We start from the raw sequence: 17,136 nt of genomic DNA, 5'->3' as shown, positions 1-17,136 counted from the left end.
CTCACCAGATAAAAGAATAATTAATTAAAATTAATTTAAATGTTACTTACCTTTTCTTCCTCTAGCTGCTCCTCGCGATGCATGCTGAGAGGGGAGGGGAGAACTCAGAGGCGCCGCCGGACAGACTATTACATGATCACTGACGTCATTGTATATACATTTAAAAATAAAGGCAGTTAAAAGTGATACTCCAATTTCCCTGTCTTTCTCTAGTATATTTCTATCCAATCAAACGAAGCTGCATAAAAATCCAAAGTAGAATCAGACACGCTTCAAGTCAATAAAAACATCTTTATAAATGCAAAATTTTAAACATTTCTGAATGAAAAAAGCTTTATTCAAATAATAAAGCATGTTTTCATTCGTTATCTCCTGTTATCGCCATATTCGTACCTCCAGGATCTTTAGTAGGTAGGCCTCATAATGCTTTACTTGGGGAATCTAGTGAGACCTGGAGAATCTTACCGCCACCGAGGGCTAGGTTGACCCCTTGATGTATAGGGTGGTAGCTCAGTGGTTAGCACGTCTGCCTCACAGCACTGGGGTCATGAGTTCAATTCCCTACCATGGCCTTATCTGTGTGGTGTTTGTATGTTCTCCCCGTGTTTGAATTAGGGATGTGCACCGGCCACTTTTGGTGTCTCGTGTTTTGTGTTTTGGATTCGGATTTGCTTGAGGTTTTGGGTTCGGATTTGTTTCGCAAAACACCTGACGAAAGGTTTTGGTTCAGATTTAAGGTTTTGGATTCGGATTTATTTTGAAAAAAACATAAAAAGTGTTAAAATCAAGTTTTTTGGGTTTATTTTCACTCCTACGCTATTATTAACCTCAATAACATTCAATAACAATCATTTCCACTAATTCCCAGTCTATTCTGCAGAATCAGTGAACTTTGTAATATTGCAGTACCACTGGACTTATACTGCTGAATCAGTGAACTTTGTAATATTGCAGTACCAATGGACTTAATACTGCAGGATTGTTTTTGGATATTTTTTTTTAATTTCTTTTTTTTATAACTTTTTTTGGACTGAGCACAGCACAGCACGAGATATAGCAGGACAGAGGACCACCTAACACAACCTCCCTCTACCCTGATCAATGCCCGAGTGAAGATGGCGGCGGCTAGCGGGGAATTTATAGAATACGAGTATCGCGAGATCCGACATCGGGATTATGACTCAGAGCCTCGGTTTCAGTTTTGCAATTGGCGGGAATACCCGGATCTGTCTTGGATCCGGCTCGGATCGGCAACGTTCGGGTGGGCTCGGATTTCAGATATCCAAGCCCGCTCATCTCTAGTTTGAATGGGTCTCCTCTGAGAGCTCCGGTTTCCTTCCACAATCCATAATGGTAAGTTAATTGGCTGCTGACAATATTAACACTAGTCTGTGTGTATGTGTTAGGGAATGTAGATTGTAAGCTCCTATAGGGCAGGGACTGATGTGAATTACAAATATTTCCTGTACAGCGCTGTGGAATTGGTGACGCTATATAAATAAATGATGATGATATGGTGAAAACCAAATAATAAATAGACTCAATAATGTTTGTTCCTGCTATGTAATTGAGATATATATATTATATGTATACACCAGATATATGCACATCTTAATACTTTCTTGTCAGTGTAGTTACTGTACTTCAGTTGTCATGAGAAATCTGTCTGTCATTGTCACTGGTGTCCCTTCCATTCCCTAATTCTTCTAAGTCTAAAGCAATTGTCTTTGGGAAAGATTTCAAGTCATCTCTAGTCCCCAAAATGTTGTGCAGCATCAGAATATTAATGGCACAATTTAAAAAGTGCAAAACACATTGTGAACAGCCAGTGCCAAAAACATATACAGTAATAAATAATAATCATTTCAATTTTGTAGTGATTTTCTCCAAATAGGACTCAAGGCACTTTACAATTGAAACACATGATACAAAACCTGTACAGAAGATGCAGTTAGACACAGGAGCATGCAGAGGGAGGGGGGGGGGGGGTACAGCCATATTTGGTGCATTTATGTTATACAGAAAGGAATACAGGGAACAATTTACTTATGAATCGGATAAGACCAAATGAACATGAGAGAGAGGATAGGGGATGGATGGCCAGCTTGGGCTCATTTATAAGAGCATGACGAACAGGTTACTTACAAAATGGACAAGACAGGAAACAGACATGAGACCAGAGGGGAAAGAGGGCCCTGATTTTACAAGCGTACAATCTTGAGGAGGAAGGGGGGGGGGGGTGTTCACACATGAGTATTTTGTAGGACTGGGTGTGAGAGACATGGATGAGACCAGATGTAGGTAGTTACAGTAATGTAAGATGGGAAAGTATAGGCCTTTGTGGGTTATCAAACCTGGGAATCTAGGCATGTTAAGGCAAAGACAGCTATTAGAGTGTTTAATTACCAGCTCACTACGGGTTGCAGAAGGGACTAGCTCTTGACAGCACTGGATCTTGAATGTAATATATGGTGCAACAGCCTTGCTGGGGCGATATTGATGGATGGGTGCTGAGACCTGTGATGATCTGGGCATAAGCTACCCACTACTCCCATGGCTCCCAGGCAAGGTCCCTCTCTGACAAGAGTCCTGTAATGTTCTGGGCATACCCTGACCACTACTCCCAAGACTCTCAGGTGGATGTGGGCTGTGGTCATGAGTTTAATTCCCGACCATGGCTTGATCTGTGTGGAGTTTGTATGTTCTCCCCGTGTTTGCGTGGGTTTCCTCTGGGTGCTCCAGTTTCCGCCCACAATCCAAAAACATACTGGTAGGTTAATTGACTGCTATCAAAATTTACCCTAGTCTCTCTCTCTCTTTCTGTGTGTATTTATGTTAGGGAATTTAGACTGTAAGCTCCAATGAGGCAGGGACTGATGTGAGTAAGTTCTCTGTACAGCACTGCGGAATCAGTGGCGCTATATAAATAAATGGGGAGGATGATGATGAACCCATGTCTGGCTGAACGGATCCAAAGTGAGTTGGATGCTGGGGGGCAGCTCAGTGGTTAACTCAATCCCACTAACTGTCATTTTCACTAGACAATCCAGATCTTCAATGAGGGACATAGCTTTCTGATTTGGGGGCGTCACCAACTTAATTTTGGGCTTTGACAGATCAGAGTTTGAGCAGACTGAGAGGAGGAATTTTTGTCTCGATTTTACAAATGCAATAAACCGAGTAATATAACTCTAAGACCTCCACACACAAGCTTTTTTTTTTCTTGGTTTTTGATGCAATCCACTAACAACAAAACATGTATGGTGAAGTAGCACTTTTTTATTTCTTTTTTAAAACTGCATTTATTTTTGGTTTTGTCCTAATTTTCTGCTATTTTCCTGATATTAATGTGCATCTGTGTGAAAAACAAAACAAGAATATAGTAAGGAGATAAAGTAAAGCACTAAAGAAGGTAAAAAGAAAACACATAATATAGTACAAAGCAAGGACGAAAATTCTGTAGGTTCAGTCACTTTATAGATGAAAAATGAGTGTAATGTATATGTGTGTATACCTCTCCTATTATTATAAGGCAACATGAGATAGAAAATAACTTACAAATATCTTATTTTTATGGTGAAGGTAATGTAAGTAGTAATGCTACAATGGATTGCAATTAAAATGTTGAGCAAACCTTCGCTTTAGTACAACATAAGCTGTAGCCCACATTAAAGGGTATATTTAATAGTGAAATTGATCTTTGTGGAAAGATGATTTGTGTTTTACAACCAGTCTGAATGGAGCTCTATTTGCCAGATAATCATTTATCACATATAAATCGAATTCTAATATACATATTAGATAAGGTTCTTCTTGGCTACACAATTTATTGCTGAAATTGTTAAGGTATAATAATTATTTTAGTCACAAGGACATGTATAGTATGACATTTTAGTGTAGATAATTTAGGATGAGTCATGAACATGAACAGTCATGAACACAGATCTTTTGAATATTTTCAAAACTATGCAGTACACCAGCTCCATCCATTTTGGCCATTTGTTCATCAGATCCAAACTCCACAGAAAGTCCATTCATGTCTCCAAATTTGTCTGTAATATAACTAAGGAATGTTATCATGCCATCCCGATGAAGTCACTTGTTAACATTACGGGCCTGATTCATTAGGACACGTAACTTGTGCTCAGAATATGTCGCCTGTATCCCGGCTTTACGTGTGCCCGAATTTATCAAGCCACGGATCACAAGGTCCGTGACCTGTTCAATTAGGGGCAGGGCTACACTGTCCCTCCCCTACTACACAGGAGCTGCAGGTGCATACAGGTACGTATGTACCTGCAGCTCCTGTGTGGTGCCGGCGGATCATGCTGCATTAGAGCAGGCCGACCTGTTGGCTCTTTACTGTGTAGAAAAATAGATATTTATAAAAAAAAAAATGTGGGGTCCTCCCCTCTAACCAGTATTAACCCTAGTCCTGCTGGGATAATGCTGAAATTGGGGGGAAAAAATCGTGGGAACCCCTCAATTTCACTATAACCAGCACTAGGCCATCCAGCCGGGATAGGTGGCACTATAGCAGGGGTATACGCGGCAGGAGTGAATTCCCTAGGCAGTGGGGTCCACAAAAAAAACTGTGTGGGGCCCCCCTCTAGGAATACCCAGCCCAGCGCTGAAAGCACTAGTGCTCTACCTACACCCCTAAGGCAGTGTGTGTAGGGTAATAAGGAGACAAAAAGTGTCAGAAAGAAAAAAACCAAAACATTTCGTCCCAAACTGGGCTGCCACTAACAGTAAGGTGCACCAGTACTCTGCAGTGTATCCTGCACACTTGTAAATGACCTGCAGAGTAAACACAGCTAGTTATTTTGTATCCTATGTTATTAAATGGTATTTCCAACCCTCAATGAAAATTTACTGAGCATTTTCCAACCCAACCAGAACAAAAATTATTGAAAATTGTTTCAACTAAACTGTTCTTTGACAAAGGTCTCCATGGTACAGTTGTTGTCTTGTGTCCTTTTCATAATGTAATTTATTTTTACTGTTCTAGTAGACGGTAAGCAATAGGGTAGGGTCATGCTGACAACTGCTTCAGAGAGGTCATTGTTAAAGCTAGGTACACACTGAAGAATTTTCAGACCAACGTGTTATCTACAACAATTTTACTAACGACTGAAGGTCCGATTGCTTGGGTGATTCATGCGTACACACTGACATAATTTATCTTCAAATCTGGGCTCTTCATCTAGTCCTCCAGTCGGTTAGAGAATGACAGCACAATAGTCACTTGTGACAGGATGGGTTGTCTATGCCACCCTGTCTGTTCTTACTAGGAACCAGCTGGGCTTACTTTGCCACCGTTCTCTTTCTTTATCCCAATTGCGCCCTCGCCATACTAGGAGGGGCTTACAATGCTGCCAATACTGGACTCCTTAACGGCATCCAGAACCGTGTTCCTTCTGGGTAATTCTCACTGCTAGTGTACCCCCTTGCTGGTGCACCTTAGCTGGTACTCCTGACCTCTTCCTATAGACCAGGGTTGCTGTGGATGGATCCCCTAAGCCTGTCACACTGGGTAGCAGGCAGAGCGCTGTTTCCTTTAAATAAATTTATACAATGAGTTATTTATAAGTGATCCAGCCACATCACTCAATCATTCATTACTGTCACACTGATTATAACAACCTTCTTATATAGCTATCCACATGTCCTTACGAATTTCGTTAGCTTCTGTGACTCTGAAACAAAATTTTAAGTCTCAGAACGACCAAACAAACTATTGCATCTACAGCACTCTCTACATTTAAGTCACCAAGACATGTTCATTGCTGATATCGGCTGAATAGACCATGACTCGTGAGTGCATACACTACTGTACGGAAGGTGATTGTAGCGAGATTATTAGACAGTATGAAATGAAACGACAATTGGCACTTTGGAACAATTGTTGTTCATTGTGTGATTATACACATTAATGCAATATGTGGCCGAGCGGTCGTTTATCGGGTGATTGGCTCGATAATTGGCTGAACAACCTCCAGTGTATACATAGTCTAAGAGACGATTTACCTGGAAGACAAGGAAATCTGCAGCAGAGGATTTGGAACTAAATTAAAATCGTGTTCAAAAAATTAGTAAGCACAAATTCCCAAAACACAGCCAATACAATTTATTTCTCTATTCTTTCAAAGAGTTGAAGTCATCACAAAATAAATTCCAAATATGAAAATGTCAAACACAAAGGGACTAAAATGCAGAAATTCTTGCAATGATAATCTTTTGTACTGAGATCCTATCATGTAAGAAGCCAACAAATATAAAACATATCTGTTTTGTCTGTATCGCATCCTCTATTTATTATTATTATTATTATTATAAATTTTTATTTATAACGTGCTACTAGGTATCCGTAGCGCCGTACAGGGACAGACAGAAACGCGATACAGGGTGAGATAGCACGGTACAGTTAACAAAAAGCACAGTAACTCAGAAGCTCAATGTACAGCTAGATAAGAGGTGAGAGCCCCCAGCGGGGTAGAGAGGGGGGTAGAAGGGCAGGAGGACCTCACGGAAGAGACATGGAGCTGGAGAGCAGAGTTAAGGTGGGGGAGAACAGAAGGAGAGGAGGCCCTGCTCGAAGGAGCGTACAATCTAAGGGGAGGGTAGGACGGACAGAGACGCAATGGTGGGAGGAGAGAATGGGGAGAACGGAGGCAGAGACGGAGAGGGGGGAGAGGAGAATGAAAAGGAGGGAGGTAAGAGGGGGACAGAAGTGGAAGGGGGGTAGGGGAGACTGGGAGGAGGTCAATTAGGTCAACTAGGTCAATTAGGTGGGGGACTGGAGGGCTTTAAGGAAGAGGTGGGTTTTTAAGGCCCGTTTGAAGCTGGACAAGTTGGGGGAAGTTCTGATGGAGCGGGGGAGCTGGTTCCAGTGGAGGGGGGCAGCACGGGAGAAGTCTTGAATGCGAGCATGGGAGGAGGTAATCAGGGGGGAAGAGAGGCGGCGGTCGTTAGCAGAACGCAGAGGGCGGGATGGAGCGTGAATGGAGATTAGGTTGGAGATGTAGGGAGCAGTGGAGTTGGAGAGGGCCTTGAAAGTAAGGGTTAAGGAGCTTGAACACGATTCTGTAGGGGATGGGGAGCCAGTGGAGGGATTGGTAGAGGGGGGAGACAGAAGAGGAGTGGCGAGAAAGGAAAAGGAGCCGAGCGGCAGCATTGAGTACGGAGCGAAGGGGAGCGAGATGAGAGTGGGGGAGGCCAGTAAGAAGGAGGTTACAGTAGTCCAAGCGGGAGATAATAAGAGAGTGGACAAGAGCTTTAGTGGCATCTTGGCAGAGGAAGGGCCGAATGCGTGCGATGTTGCGCAGCTGGAAGCGGCAAGACTTAGCAAGAGAGAGGATATGAGGGGCAAAGGAGAGAGAGGAGTCCAGGGTGACGCCGAGGCAGCGAAGTTGAGAGACAGGGGAAATAGAGGAGTTGAGGTATATTACAGGGGAAATAGAGATATTTACTCAATTAAATTGCTCCTACCATTTGTATGACATTGCTAGCTGTGATGAAAGGCAGAAGACAACTACTGTACATGATAGGACTTTCAAATTTGTTATTTTTGTTACAAATGTTAAAATGACGCAATCAGTATTTTATGTCCAATGGAACAAAATAACATGAATGGAAAAATGTTTATAGTCCTTAAATACAGATAGAACATATGTCTTATTGTACTGTGCTGTGCATTGTGGCTTAAAAATTAATTTAAGCAATCCTGCCACAGAAAAATAAATTGTTACTTACCCTGCACTGCCCATTCATACAAGCACACCTCTAAACCCATGTAATGCAAACACAATGTTTTGGGTTTATAGTGTATTCATTTTATCGCTTACCAATAAAACATTGTCCAATGCTACTATTGTGGTTTCAAAGCACATAGATATTTCATTGCAAAAATATAGCAGGATTTACAATAAGCCACTATAACGCATAAAAGATATTACAATAGAGCAGGAAAGTATAAAAACACCAAATACATTACATTTTTGCTAGTGCTTCATCCAGGCCCAGGATAAGATAGTCATGTCTGCTCTGTAGACAGGCTAAGAGAGCTTGCTGGGGGAGCAGTTTGCTTATATCCTGTTTCAGTATAGAAAATATAACTAATGATGTACACAAGCATCACGTCTAGGGGTCTTCATTGGCTCAGGGTTAATGATGTTTCAGTTGCCTGCTGGTCATTGGTTAATTCAAAGAATTCCTTTGATAAGGTGTGACCATCTCGCCCCCCAACTGCTGAACACACTTATAAATATCTTATTTTTATGGTGAAGGTAATGTAAGTAGTAATGCTACAATGGATTGCAATTAAGAAACTGATTTAAACCAGTTTCCACACAATGTCATTTTGAACATTAATACTTTATATTCAATAACCATCGATCGCAGGAAGCGATCGCAAAGCCAAAAGTAGCGGATTCCAGATGGTAGTATGCAGATAAAAATGACACTAAACATGATACATTTCCTATATCCTGAGCCTTGGATACCTTTTAATATATTATCATTTATGTATAAACAATCTCTAATACATTTTACTAATAAGTAAATGTGGATTGGAACCTTATTAAGTGTCTGTTATTTACGAGTGTAAATGCGAATGTAAATGTGTGTGTTATTAATCCATGCAATTGTGTCATAACACGTGGCATACTAATCGCAATCGCACGGTAAAACAATATTAGTCAATTTGATTTACTTCATCCAATTATTTGACTTCCACAAGTGTATAGTACCAAACAATAAAATAAAGCAGTGATGGGCATCCTGAAACACTTCTGGGGCCACATAATGCGGCCTCTAGCCTTCAAAAGGCTGCACATTAACCTTAATCTCAGTAATAAGTTAAAACAATATATTTAATCACAGAGACACGTATCTGTAATAACATATCAGCTGGCATTTTAAACAAGTGTTATAAGTTATGACAAATAAATCTGACAATAAAGCTGGGGGCTGTAGGGGACGGCCCAGAGGGCCACATGCGGCCCTAGAGCCCACTGTTGCCCATCACTGCAATACAGGCTGTTTGGTCTCTACAACCAGTATTTTTTGATAACTAGTTTAAAAATGTATATTTGTTTTACATGTATATTAAATCCTTTGTTTTGTTTTTATCCAGAAAATCAACACTGTGGGAAGTAGTAATGCAGATCTTTCACACCCTGATCTCGGAATGTACCAATTGGATGTTACATTGAAAAGAGGAAGCAACTTGGCGGCTCGTGATCGAGGAGGTACAGTATGTGATTAAGAGATAATTGTAATCATATTTTATGGAAACAGTTTATATGGGCCTCTAATTAGTAAAAGTCATGTAGAATGTCATAAGAATTATTCTAACGGTTGCCAAGTGTAATAGTTGCTCTTTTTGCTTACTCTGCACCCTGAGCACTTAATCTCTATTACCGTAACTCTTATCTACAGTAATTTAACAGCACGCTAAATAAACACTTCAGAATTAGCACAGCCAATACACTAAGACCAGGTTGTACTATCACTTTTCAGCCACTATCTTTATTGATATACATTATTACTTACAGTATCCAGTTCTGAGATAATTGGCTTTGCTGGCACTGTAAGCATTATACAGCTTTCAGGGCTACAAAGTGCACTTTGCAGCTTGACTATGGTACCGTTTACAAATGTATTTACAATAATCTAACTTTCTTACATTCTAATAAAAAAAACTAGAATATAACAAGAAGAGTGTATAAGATAGAGAGGTGTAAACAAAATGTGAATAAAATTCAGTATTGCAACTGTAATTTTTTCACCGATATTTAAGTGTATATTTAATTTCTTTGTCCTATATATTCTAATAATTAATATTTTTAACCTTCAATGGGGGGTATTCAATTGTTAGCGTTAACGGAAAAAAACGAGCGCTCAAAAAATATTACCGTTTATACGGTAATATTGCGCGAGAAAAGCGTTAATACGGTAGTTTACTCGCGGAATTTCAGCGAGTAATTACCGTATTAACGCTAAGATTTTTTGAGCGCTCGGTTTTTTCCGTTAACGCTAACAATTGAATACCCCCCAATGAACCTTATATGGAAATACACTGTGATAACACTATCATACCATTCAAGCAAGTCAGACTATCTGTGAGTTACTCTGCTTCTTATAATTGCACTCTTTAGTATTCCTTTATTCAGTAAATGTGTTAAATTGATATAAATAATTTTCTACATATGGTTATATAATTAAATTATCAGTAGCTCTCTCATTCTAATAGAGCAATTTGGTCTGTATTGAATATCCCTTCCCTGTGTGTCCACATTCTTTAATATTTTAATCTCCCATAACCATTTATCGGTGTAAGATAAAGTTATACACTATTGTTATACACTGGTTGCTCTGGATAGCCTGTTTTTAATCAGTTGTTCTAATAACCAATAACTAGTTTACTTATAAGGACTGATCTCTGATCTTCGATAATTAGATGAGGGGTATGGGAGTTGCTGCATCCAGGCAGTGTGGCTATCCCCAAGAAGGGACCCTAGGTCTGTAACTTATTCTGTCGCATAGGGACCAATACCAGAATTTTCTGACCCACTTCAAAGATACGCTCCCTAGCACTGCGGTCATACCATTGCTTCTGCTTAGTCTGGGCAGCCTTCAGATTACTATGCACCAACCCCATTGGGGATTGCTTTTTCTCCCTGAACTGGAGCAGCACGGTGGCTAACTGGTTAGCACTTCTGCCTTACAGCGCTGGGGTCATGAGATCAATTCCCGACCATGGCCTTATCTGTGAGGAGTTTGTATGTTCTCCTCGTGTTTGCGTGGGTTTCCTCTGGGTGCTCTGGTTTCCTCCCACACTCCAAAAACATACTGGTAGGTTAATTGGCTGCTAACAAAATTGACCCTAGTCTGTGTGTGTGTGTGTGTGTGTGTGTGTGTGTGTGTGTGTGTGTCCGTTTCTGTGTGTTAGGGAATTTAGACTGTAAGCCCCAATGGGGCAGGGACTGATGTGAGTGATTTCTCTGTACAGCGCTGCGGAATTAGTGGCGCTATATAAATAAATGATGATGATGATCCCCTTCTCCCCCTTGACTCTGCTTTTCCCCCCTTTTCTTGTTACCCTACATTTTACTACCCGATTCCAGTATTTTCCCTTACTACTAAATACTCAACAACATTTGCTATTTTTCGGGTTTGTTCTCTGTACAGCACTGGGGAATCAGTGGCGCTATATAAATAAATGGTGAAAATGGTGATGATGATGATGATGGTGCGCAGGAGAGAGTGCCCTGTGATAAAAGGATAGTCATTTGCAGAGTACCTGATTACTAATGTAACCATCATGCTTATTGTGCAGGCGGAATAAGCAATAATGTTTGTTTTATTTTATTTGAACTGTGATGACCTTGCGCCCAAACTTATTATTTGCATGGCAACATCCGTTTGCACTCCACACAACTTGTGTTAAACGTCCGCATGTTTGTGAGGTTCCTCTGGTCTGTACTTGCCTAAATCCGCCAGCCAGCCGGGGTGAAGGACTGCATATGGTCATCAGACCAGACCATCAGAGAGAGGTCTACACAGTGACATTCATATTCTTTATTTGTATAGCCTTGCTCTTATAGCTATGAAATAAAATTTCCTTAAAATTTAGTAGGTAAGGATGCAAGGAAGGATTGCACGCAACCATCATCGTACAATGACAGTATACCACGCACATTGAACAGATGATTACTTTTCTAAGCATTATACAGTATATATTTTAAGGTAAGTACTGTAGTTGAGAGACCATGCTGAGCATAAGACACACTAATACTAACCGTTAAAATAAATAAAACTGAAACATTATGTTTCAATGAAAGATGCTTTAATTTTTGAATAATCAGGTTAACAGCTCCCAAGAAACAGCCCCCACAAATAATGATTTGGGAACCAGAAAACAAGGTCATAAATCTCTGCCAATCAACAGAGAAGCATGAGTATACCACAAAGGCCCTCGGAGATATTCTATTCATATCAAGCATATATTAGCCGATAAACAGAATACAACAAGAAACAAATATGCTTCTCAGAAAAGCAATTCCTAATATTGGTGTTTAATGATCCTATTAAATCATGCAAAGGCTGTGTCATGTCAGGCTGTACAATTGAACTCCACTGATACCTGGGGAGATATACAAGTGGTCTTCTGTTTATTATGCTATCTTCTTCAGTTAGTGAAAGTAATTTTGTTCGGTGCTGCCACCACCTTTTGGATATATAGATATAAGAAGATATATTATTGGGAGACTTGGACAGTTGAATCAGATTCAGTACAATACAAAGATGTAAAATCACAGACAAAATAGTCAGGAGCAGAAATGGGGCAAAAACATAGAGCAGAGGTGAAGGACCAATTCACATGAAAATAGAGTAGTTAGGGTCAGACAAGAAGGTCAATCATCAGTGGTCAAAAACTTGCAGAAGGCTCTGCCAAACTTGCCTCCCATATACTAGGACTATATCAGACTCTGCCAAGTGCCTCATCTGCCTGGAAACAGGGAGACCTCCCCCCACCCACATTTCTAATCATACCACCTACATGACAGAGAGAAAATCTTTATTCAGGTCTGGGCCCCGTAACTATTCCTACAAAGCCAATCAGCCCACCCTCTCTTTAATTTAAACTGGTTCCTTGCTTGGTGCTCCCAAGGTACCGATATTCGGCAACTAACTCTCAACTGGATAAACACTGACTGTGATTGATGTAAACCCTAACTTCATACTATTCATCCTTTACATATCATTAGGCATTGAAGTGGAGATCACCCCGCCTATACCCCCTTCTTCTTTTCCTCCCTTCCTGCACCCCAACCCATTGTCACAATCTGCATCCTGCAGCTCCTGTCTGCCAGGAACTTAGTTGGACCTTTGTATATTGATGTATCCTGTCTATAGTACCATGTTCCACCAAAGGGGCCACTGTGGTACTCAGACTGCTCTCTCATCTGCCACGCTGCCTCGTTATTCCTGGAAGCCTAAACACCTGTCTCCGGCCTATAAGTGCCTGCCTGTACCAGCAACCTGGGCCAGATCATCTGTTGCATTTCCTGTGTTGCTCTGCCTGTTCTCATGTCTTATCCTGATTGATCTTCAGGTTTACTCTCCTGTTCAGATGTCCTGTTCCCTGGCTCCTGTTTGCTACCTGTTCTCTGAGTCTCCAGCACATCTATCCGCAGATCATATCAGCCATTGTGTCTACTCCACTATCCTGTGGTAACGCTCTGCAGATTAGTGCTACCTGTTCTCTGAGTCTCCAGTACATCTATCCGCAGATCATAATCATCGCATCCTGTGTCCGTTATCTTCAGTGCCTTGCTCCGCAGACTGTCACACCTAGTGCATCATCTCCACTACTGCGTGATAAAGTCCTGCAAACCATCGCCTTCTGCATATGTTATTTACTGAGTTCTTTTGCCATTTCTGCCATACCCTACTGTACTGCATCTTGAAACCTTTGTAACCGGTGTTTAATACACTTCATTCATTACGTTCTTTCCATGGTTTTATATTGGGAATCCTGACAGTATGATCTAGGCCGAAAATTGAGCCTGCCGTTGCACGCTTTCCACCCTCGTTTGAGGATTTCCAGATTACTGATTTATTAACTCAATATTTCAACGTCCCGAGACCATGAATACTTTTCCTTCCCGAAATTTCCCTTTTCCTGGTGCTCCAGGTGGATATTCTCCAGCTTCGATCTCAAATTTCTCAAGTCTCTTCTTTGCTTATCAAGGTACTTAAACAACTTCCAGTCTCCGTTCCAGGTACTTGTTGCTCCAATACCAGTTCTGGAGTAACAAATTATTTTTCCATGGAGAAAGGCATCACTGCAGTACATCCTCTAGAGTCTGTACCCAGTATGAAAGTGGAAGCAAGATACCTTTGCCCAGAAATGGATCCACCCAGCGAACAACCAAATGTATCTGTGCAAGCAGCATCTCTCAATAATGTTTCTACAGGTTTGCAAGCAACTAGGATCCACAGTGTAGCAAACGCTAGGTTCCTAGGTGCTCCACGCCCCCACCTGTCTAAAGTAGAGCGATGGCGCAGAAGGACCAATATACTATGTCTTTACTGTGCCAGAGATGTACATTTTATACAAGAATATCCACTCCGCAGACCACGACATTCTACAGAACTGTCTTCAGTTTACTCTCCTCCTCATTCCGGATTTGTTTACACAGCGCCTCCTGTTTCTACACTTCAGCCTGTTCTGCTCCCTGGGATGCGGTTTAATTCCGCCAGCCTCTGTCTCCTGCTCTGAGGTGCCAGCCTCTGTCTCCTGCTCCGAGGTGCCAGCCTCTGTCTCCTGCTCCGAGGTGCTAGCCTCTGTCTCCTGCTCCGGAGACATTGTGCACTCCAAAGAGGGCCCTGTCCCTCCAGTCAACTCCAGAGAGAGTCCTGTCCCTTCAATCAACTCCACAGAGGGCCCTTTCCCTCCAGTCAACTCCAGAGAGGGCCCTGTCTGTCCAGTCAACTCCAGAGATATTGCCAATGAATGTGTTTCTGCCCGAGTCCTCAGATACATCTGGTCAGCCCAAGCCAAACTTTCTCACTTCTTCTAAAGAAAATTTAGTGAGTCTTCCTGCCGTCCCAGTCGGGGACCCTTGTTCTCGGTCCAAATCCCTCCCCAACATTCCCATTACCCCATCATCTGAAGTCGCCAGGACTGCTGACTCCTCTTGTGTTTTTGAATCCCCACCACCTACCTTCGATGGGGACATAGGACAACTTTGTGCACTTGTAAAGTGCTGCTTAGACTATTTTCCCTCCGTACCCAAACTTTTGAACAACCAATATAAGCAGGTACTTTTCTTGCTATCCAATTTTAAAGGGAGAGCGTTGGAATGGGTAAATCCTCTTATTGAAACCAGAGATCCCATTCTCTCAAGCTTACAACTTTTTACGGATGCCGTGGTTGAAGAATTTGCACCACCACTCACCAATCCAACCTCCAGCACTTCTCCACAATCATCTTCTTTACCCCCAGTTACCCCAACCATGAAATTGGCTTTTGCTTCACTCCATTTCCAGCATTTCTCTAAGAGCCGTAAAAAGAGAGCTAAAAAGAAGAAGAGGATGGGGACTATGGGGTCTCTGCATTCTTTTGACTATGACTTTAACCTTTTTGACAGTCCCTGGTAATTTGGGCGTCTGGAATCCGCCCTTAAAGGGGAAGGGTACTGTCACAATCTGCAGCTCCTGTCGGCCAAGAACTATGTTGGACCTTTGTATATTTATTAGGGATGTGCACCGGCGACTTTTGAGGTCTCGTGTTTTGTGTTTTGGATCCGGATTTTCGTTATTTTTGAGGTTCGGATTTGTCTCGCAAAACACTTGACGAAAGGTCTCGGTTCGGATTTAAGGTATTGGATTCGGATTTTTTTTGAAAAAAACATAAAAAGTTTAAAAATCAAGTTTTTGGGCTTATTTTCACTCCTAGGCTATTATTAACCTCAATAACATTCAATAACAAGCATTTCCACTAATTTACAGTGTATTCTGAACACCTCACAATATAGTTATTAGTCCAAAACGTTGCAACAAGGTATCTTTCTGGACTGCGTAGAGGAGTGGGTCACCACAATATATATTAAAAACCCTGAACTTTTATGATTCGCACCAATAATTGTACCTGGACTGCGTAGAGGAGTGGGTCACCACAATATATTAAAAACCCTGAACTTTTATGAATCGCACCAATAAATGTACCTGGACTGCGTAGAGGAGTGGGTCACCACAATATATATAATAAGAAAACCATCAACTTGTTTGATTCGCACCAATAAATGTACCTGGACTGCGTAGAGGAGTGGGTCACCACAATATATATAATAAGAAAACCATCAACTTGTTTGATTCGCACCAATAAATGTACCTGGACTGCGTAGAGGAGTGGGCACTGGGCACCACAATAAAATATATAAAAAACCTTCAACAGGTCTGCATTACACTACACATACGGCTGCTCCTCCATCCTCTCCATCATATACATGTTGGAGTTTTAGCATGTGACAACCTCTTGTTTTTGATAATGTCAGTGCATTTTGAATATTTTTCAATTTGCCCCACACCACTGAATGTACTTTATCTATGATACGCATCTATCTATCTTGACTGCGTAGTGTGGTGGCCCCGGTACACAATTTGGTACCGGGGCCACAATAAAATAAATACACCCTCCACGTGTCAGAATTCCACCAAACAAGTATCTGGACTGCGTAGTGGGGTGGCCCCGGTACCCAACTTGATACCGGGGCCACAATAAAATAAATACACCCTCCACGTGTCAGAATTCCACCAAACAAGTATCTGGACTGCGTAGTGGGGTGGCCCCGGTACCCAACTTGATACCGGGGCCACAATAAAATAAATACACCCTCCACGTGTCAGAATTCCACCAAACAAGTATCTGGACTGCGTAGTGGGGTGGCCCCGGTACCCAACTTGATACCGGGGCCACAATAAAATAAATACACCCTCCACGTGTCAGAATTCCACCAAACAAGTATCTGGACTGCGTAGTGGGGTGGCCCCGGTACCCAACTTGATACCGGGGCCACAATAAAATAAATACACCCTCCACGTGTCAGAATTCCACCAAACAAGTATCTGGACTGCGTAGTGGGGTGGCCCCGGTACCCAACTTGATACCGGGGCCACAATAAAATAAATACACCCTCCACGTGTCAGAATTCCACCAAACAAGTATCTGGACTGCATAGTGGGGTGGCCCCGGTACCCAATTTGATACCGGGGCCACAATACCTCCTCAAAACATGCTCCAGACAATTCGTCATTGACAGACCCCAGACAGACAGGGTCGTAGTGTTATTGTTTGACTTTGTAAACCCAAAAAAATGTCCCTGTTGCACTTGCACATAGTCGTGCAATCAAGACTGACTTTTTCATTTAAAGGCACGATCTTTCAAGTGTAGTGTTTGTAAGTCTAAGTCATATTATACTTTTGGTAAAATTGGTTTTTTTGGTTCCTCTTTATGGTAATTAATTAGTAATAGAATTAAAGTAGGAAATAGAATTAAATAGAATTAAAGTAGGAAATAGAGTGGTATAGAGTTGTAGTGTGGTATAGATAGAGTGGTCCACACA

At 41.6% G+C, this 17,136-nt stretch overlaps 1 protein-coding gene across 5 annotated transcripts in view; it reads left to right on the top strand.

The window, feature by feature from the left end:
• The window catches only part of MCTP1 (multiple C2 and transmembrane domain containing 1), a 663,759-nt gene that overhangs the window by 204,625 nt on the left and 441,998 nt on the right, over window positions 1-17,136 (top strand). For all 5 annotated transcript variants that reach the window (XM_075181055.1, XM_075181045.1, XM_075181079.1 and 2 more), the window contains one exon: window positions 9,137-9,251. In XM_075181055.1, coding sequence (XP_075037156.1) covers window positions 9,137-9,251 — 115 coding nt within the window. The remainder of the gene's footprint in view (window positions 1-9,136; window positions 9,252-17,136) is intronic.

Source organism: Mixophyes fleayi, chromosome 1, assembly GCF_038048845.1.
Source record: "Mixophyes fleayi isolate aMixFle1 chromosome 1, aMixFle1.hap1, whole genome shotgun sequence".
NCBI lineage: Eukaryota > Metazoa > Chordata > Amphibia > Anura > Limnodynastidae > Mixophyes > Mixophyes fleayi.
The sequence above is the reverse complement of the archived record's forward strand: the minus strand, read 5'-3'. Positions and strand labels throughout refer to the sequence as shown.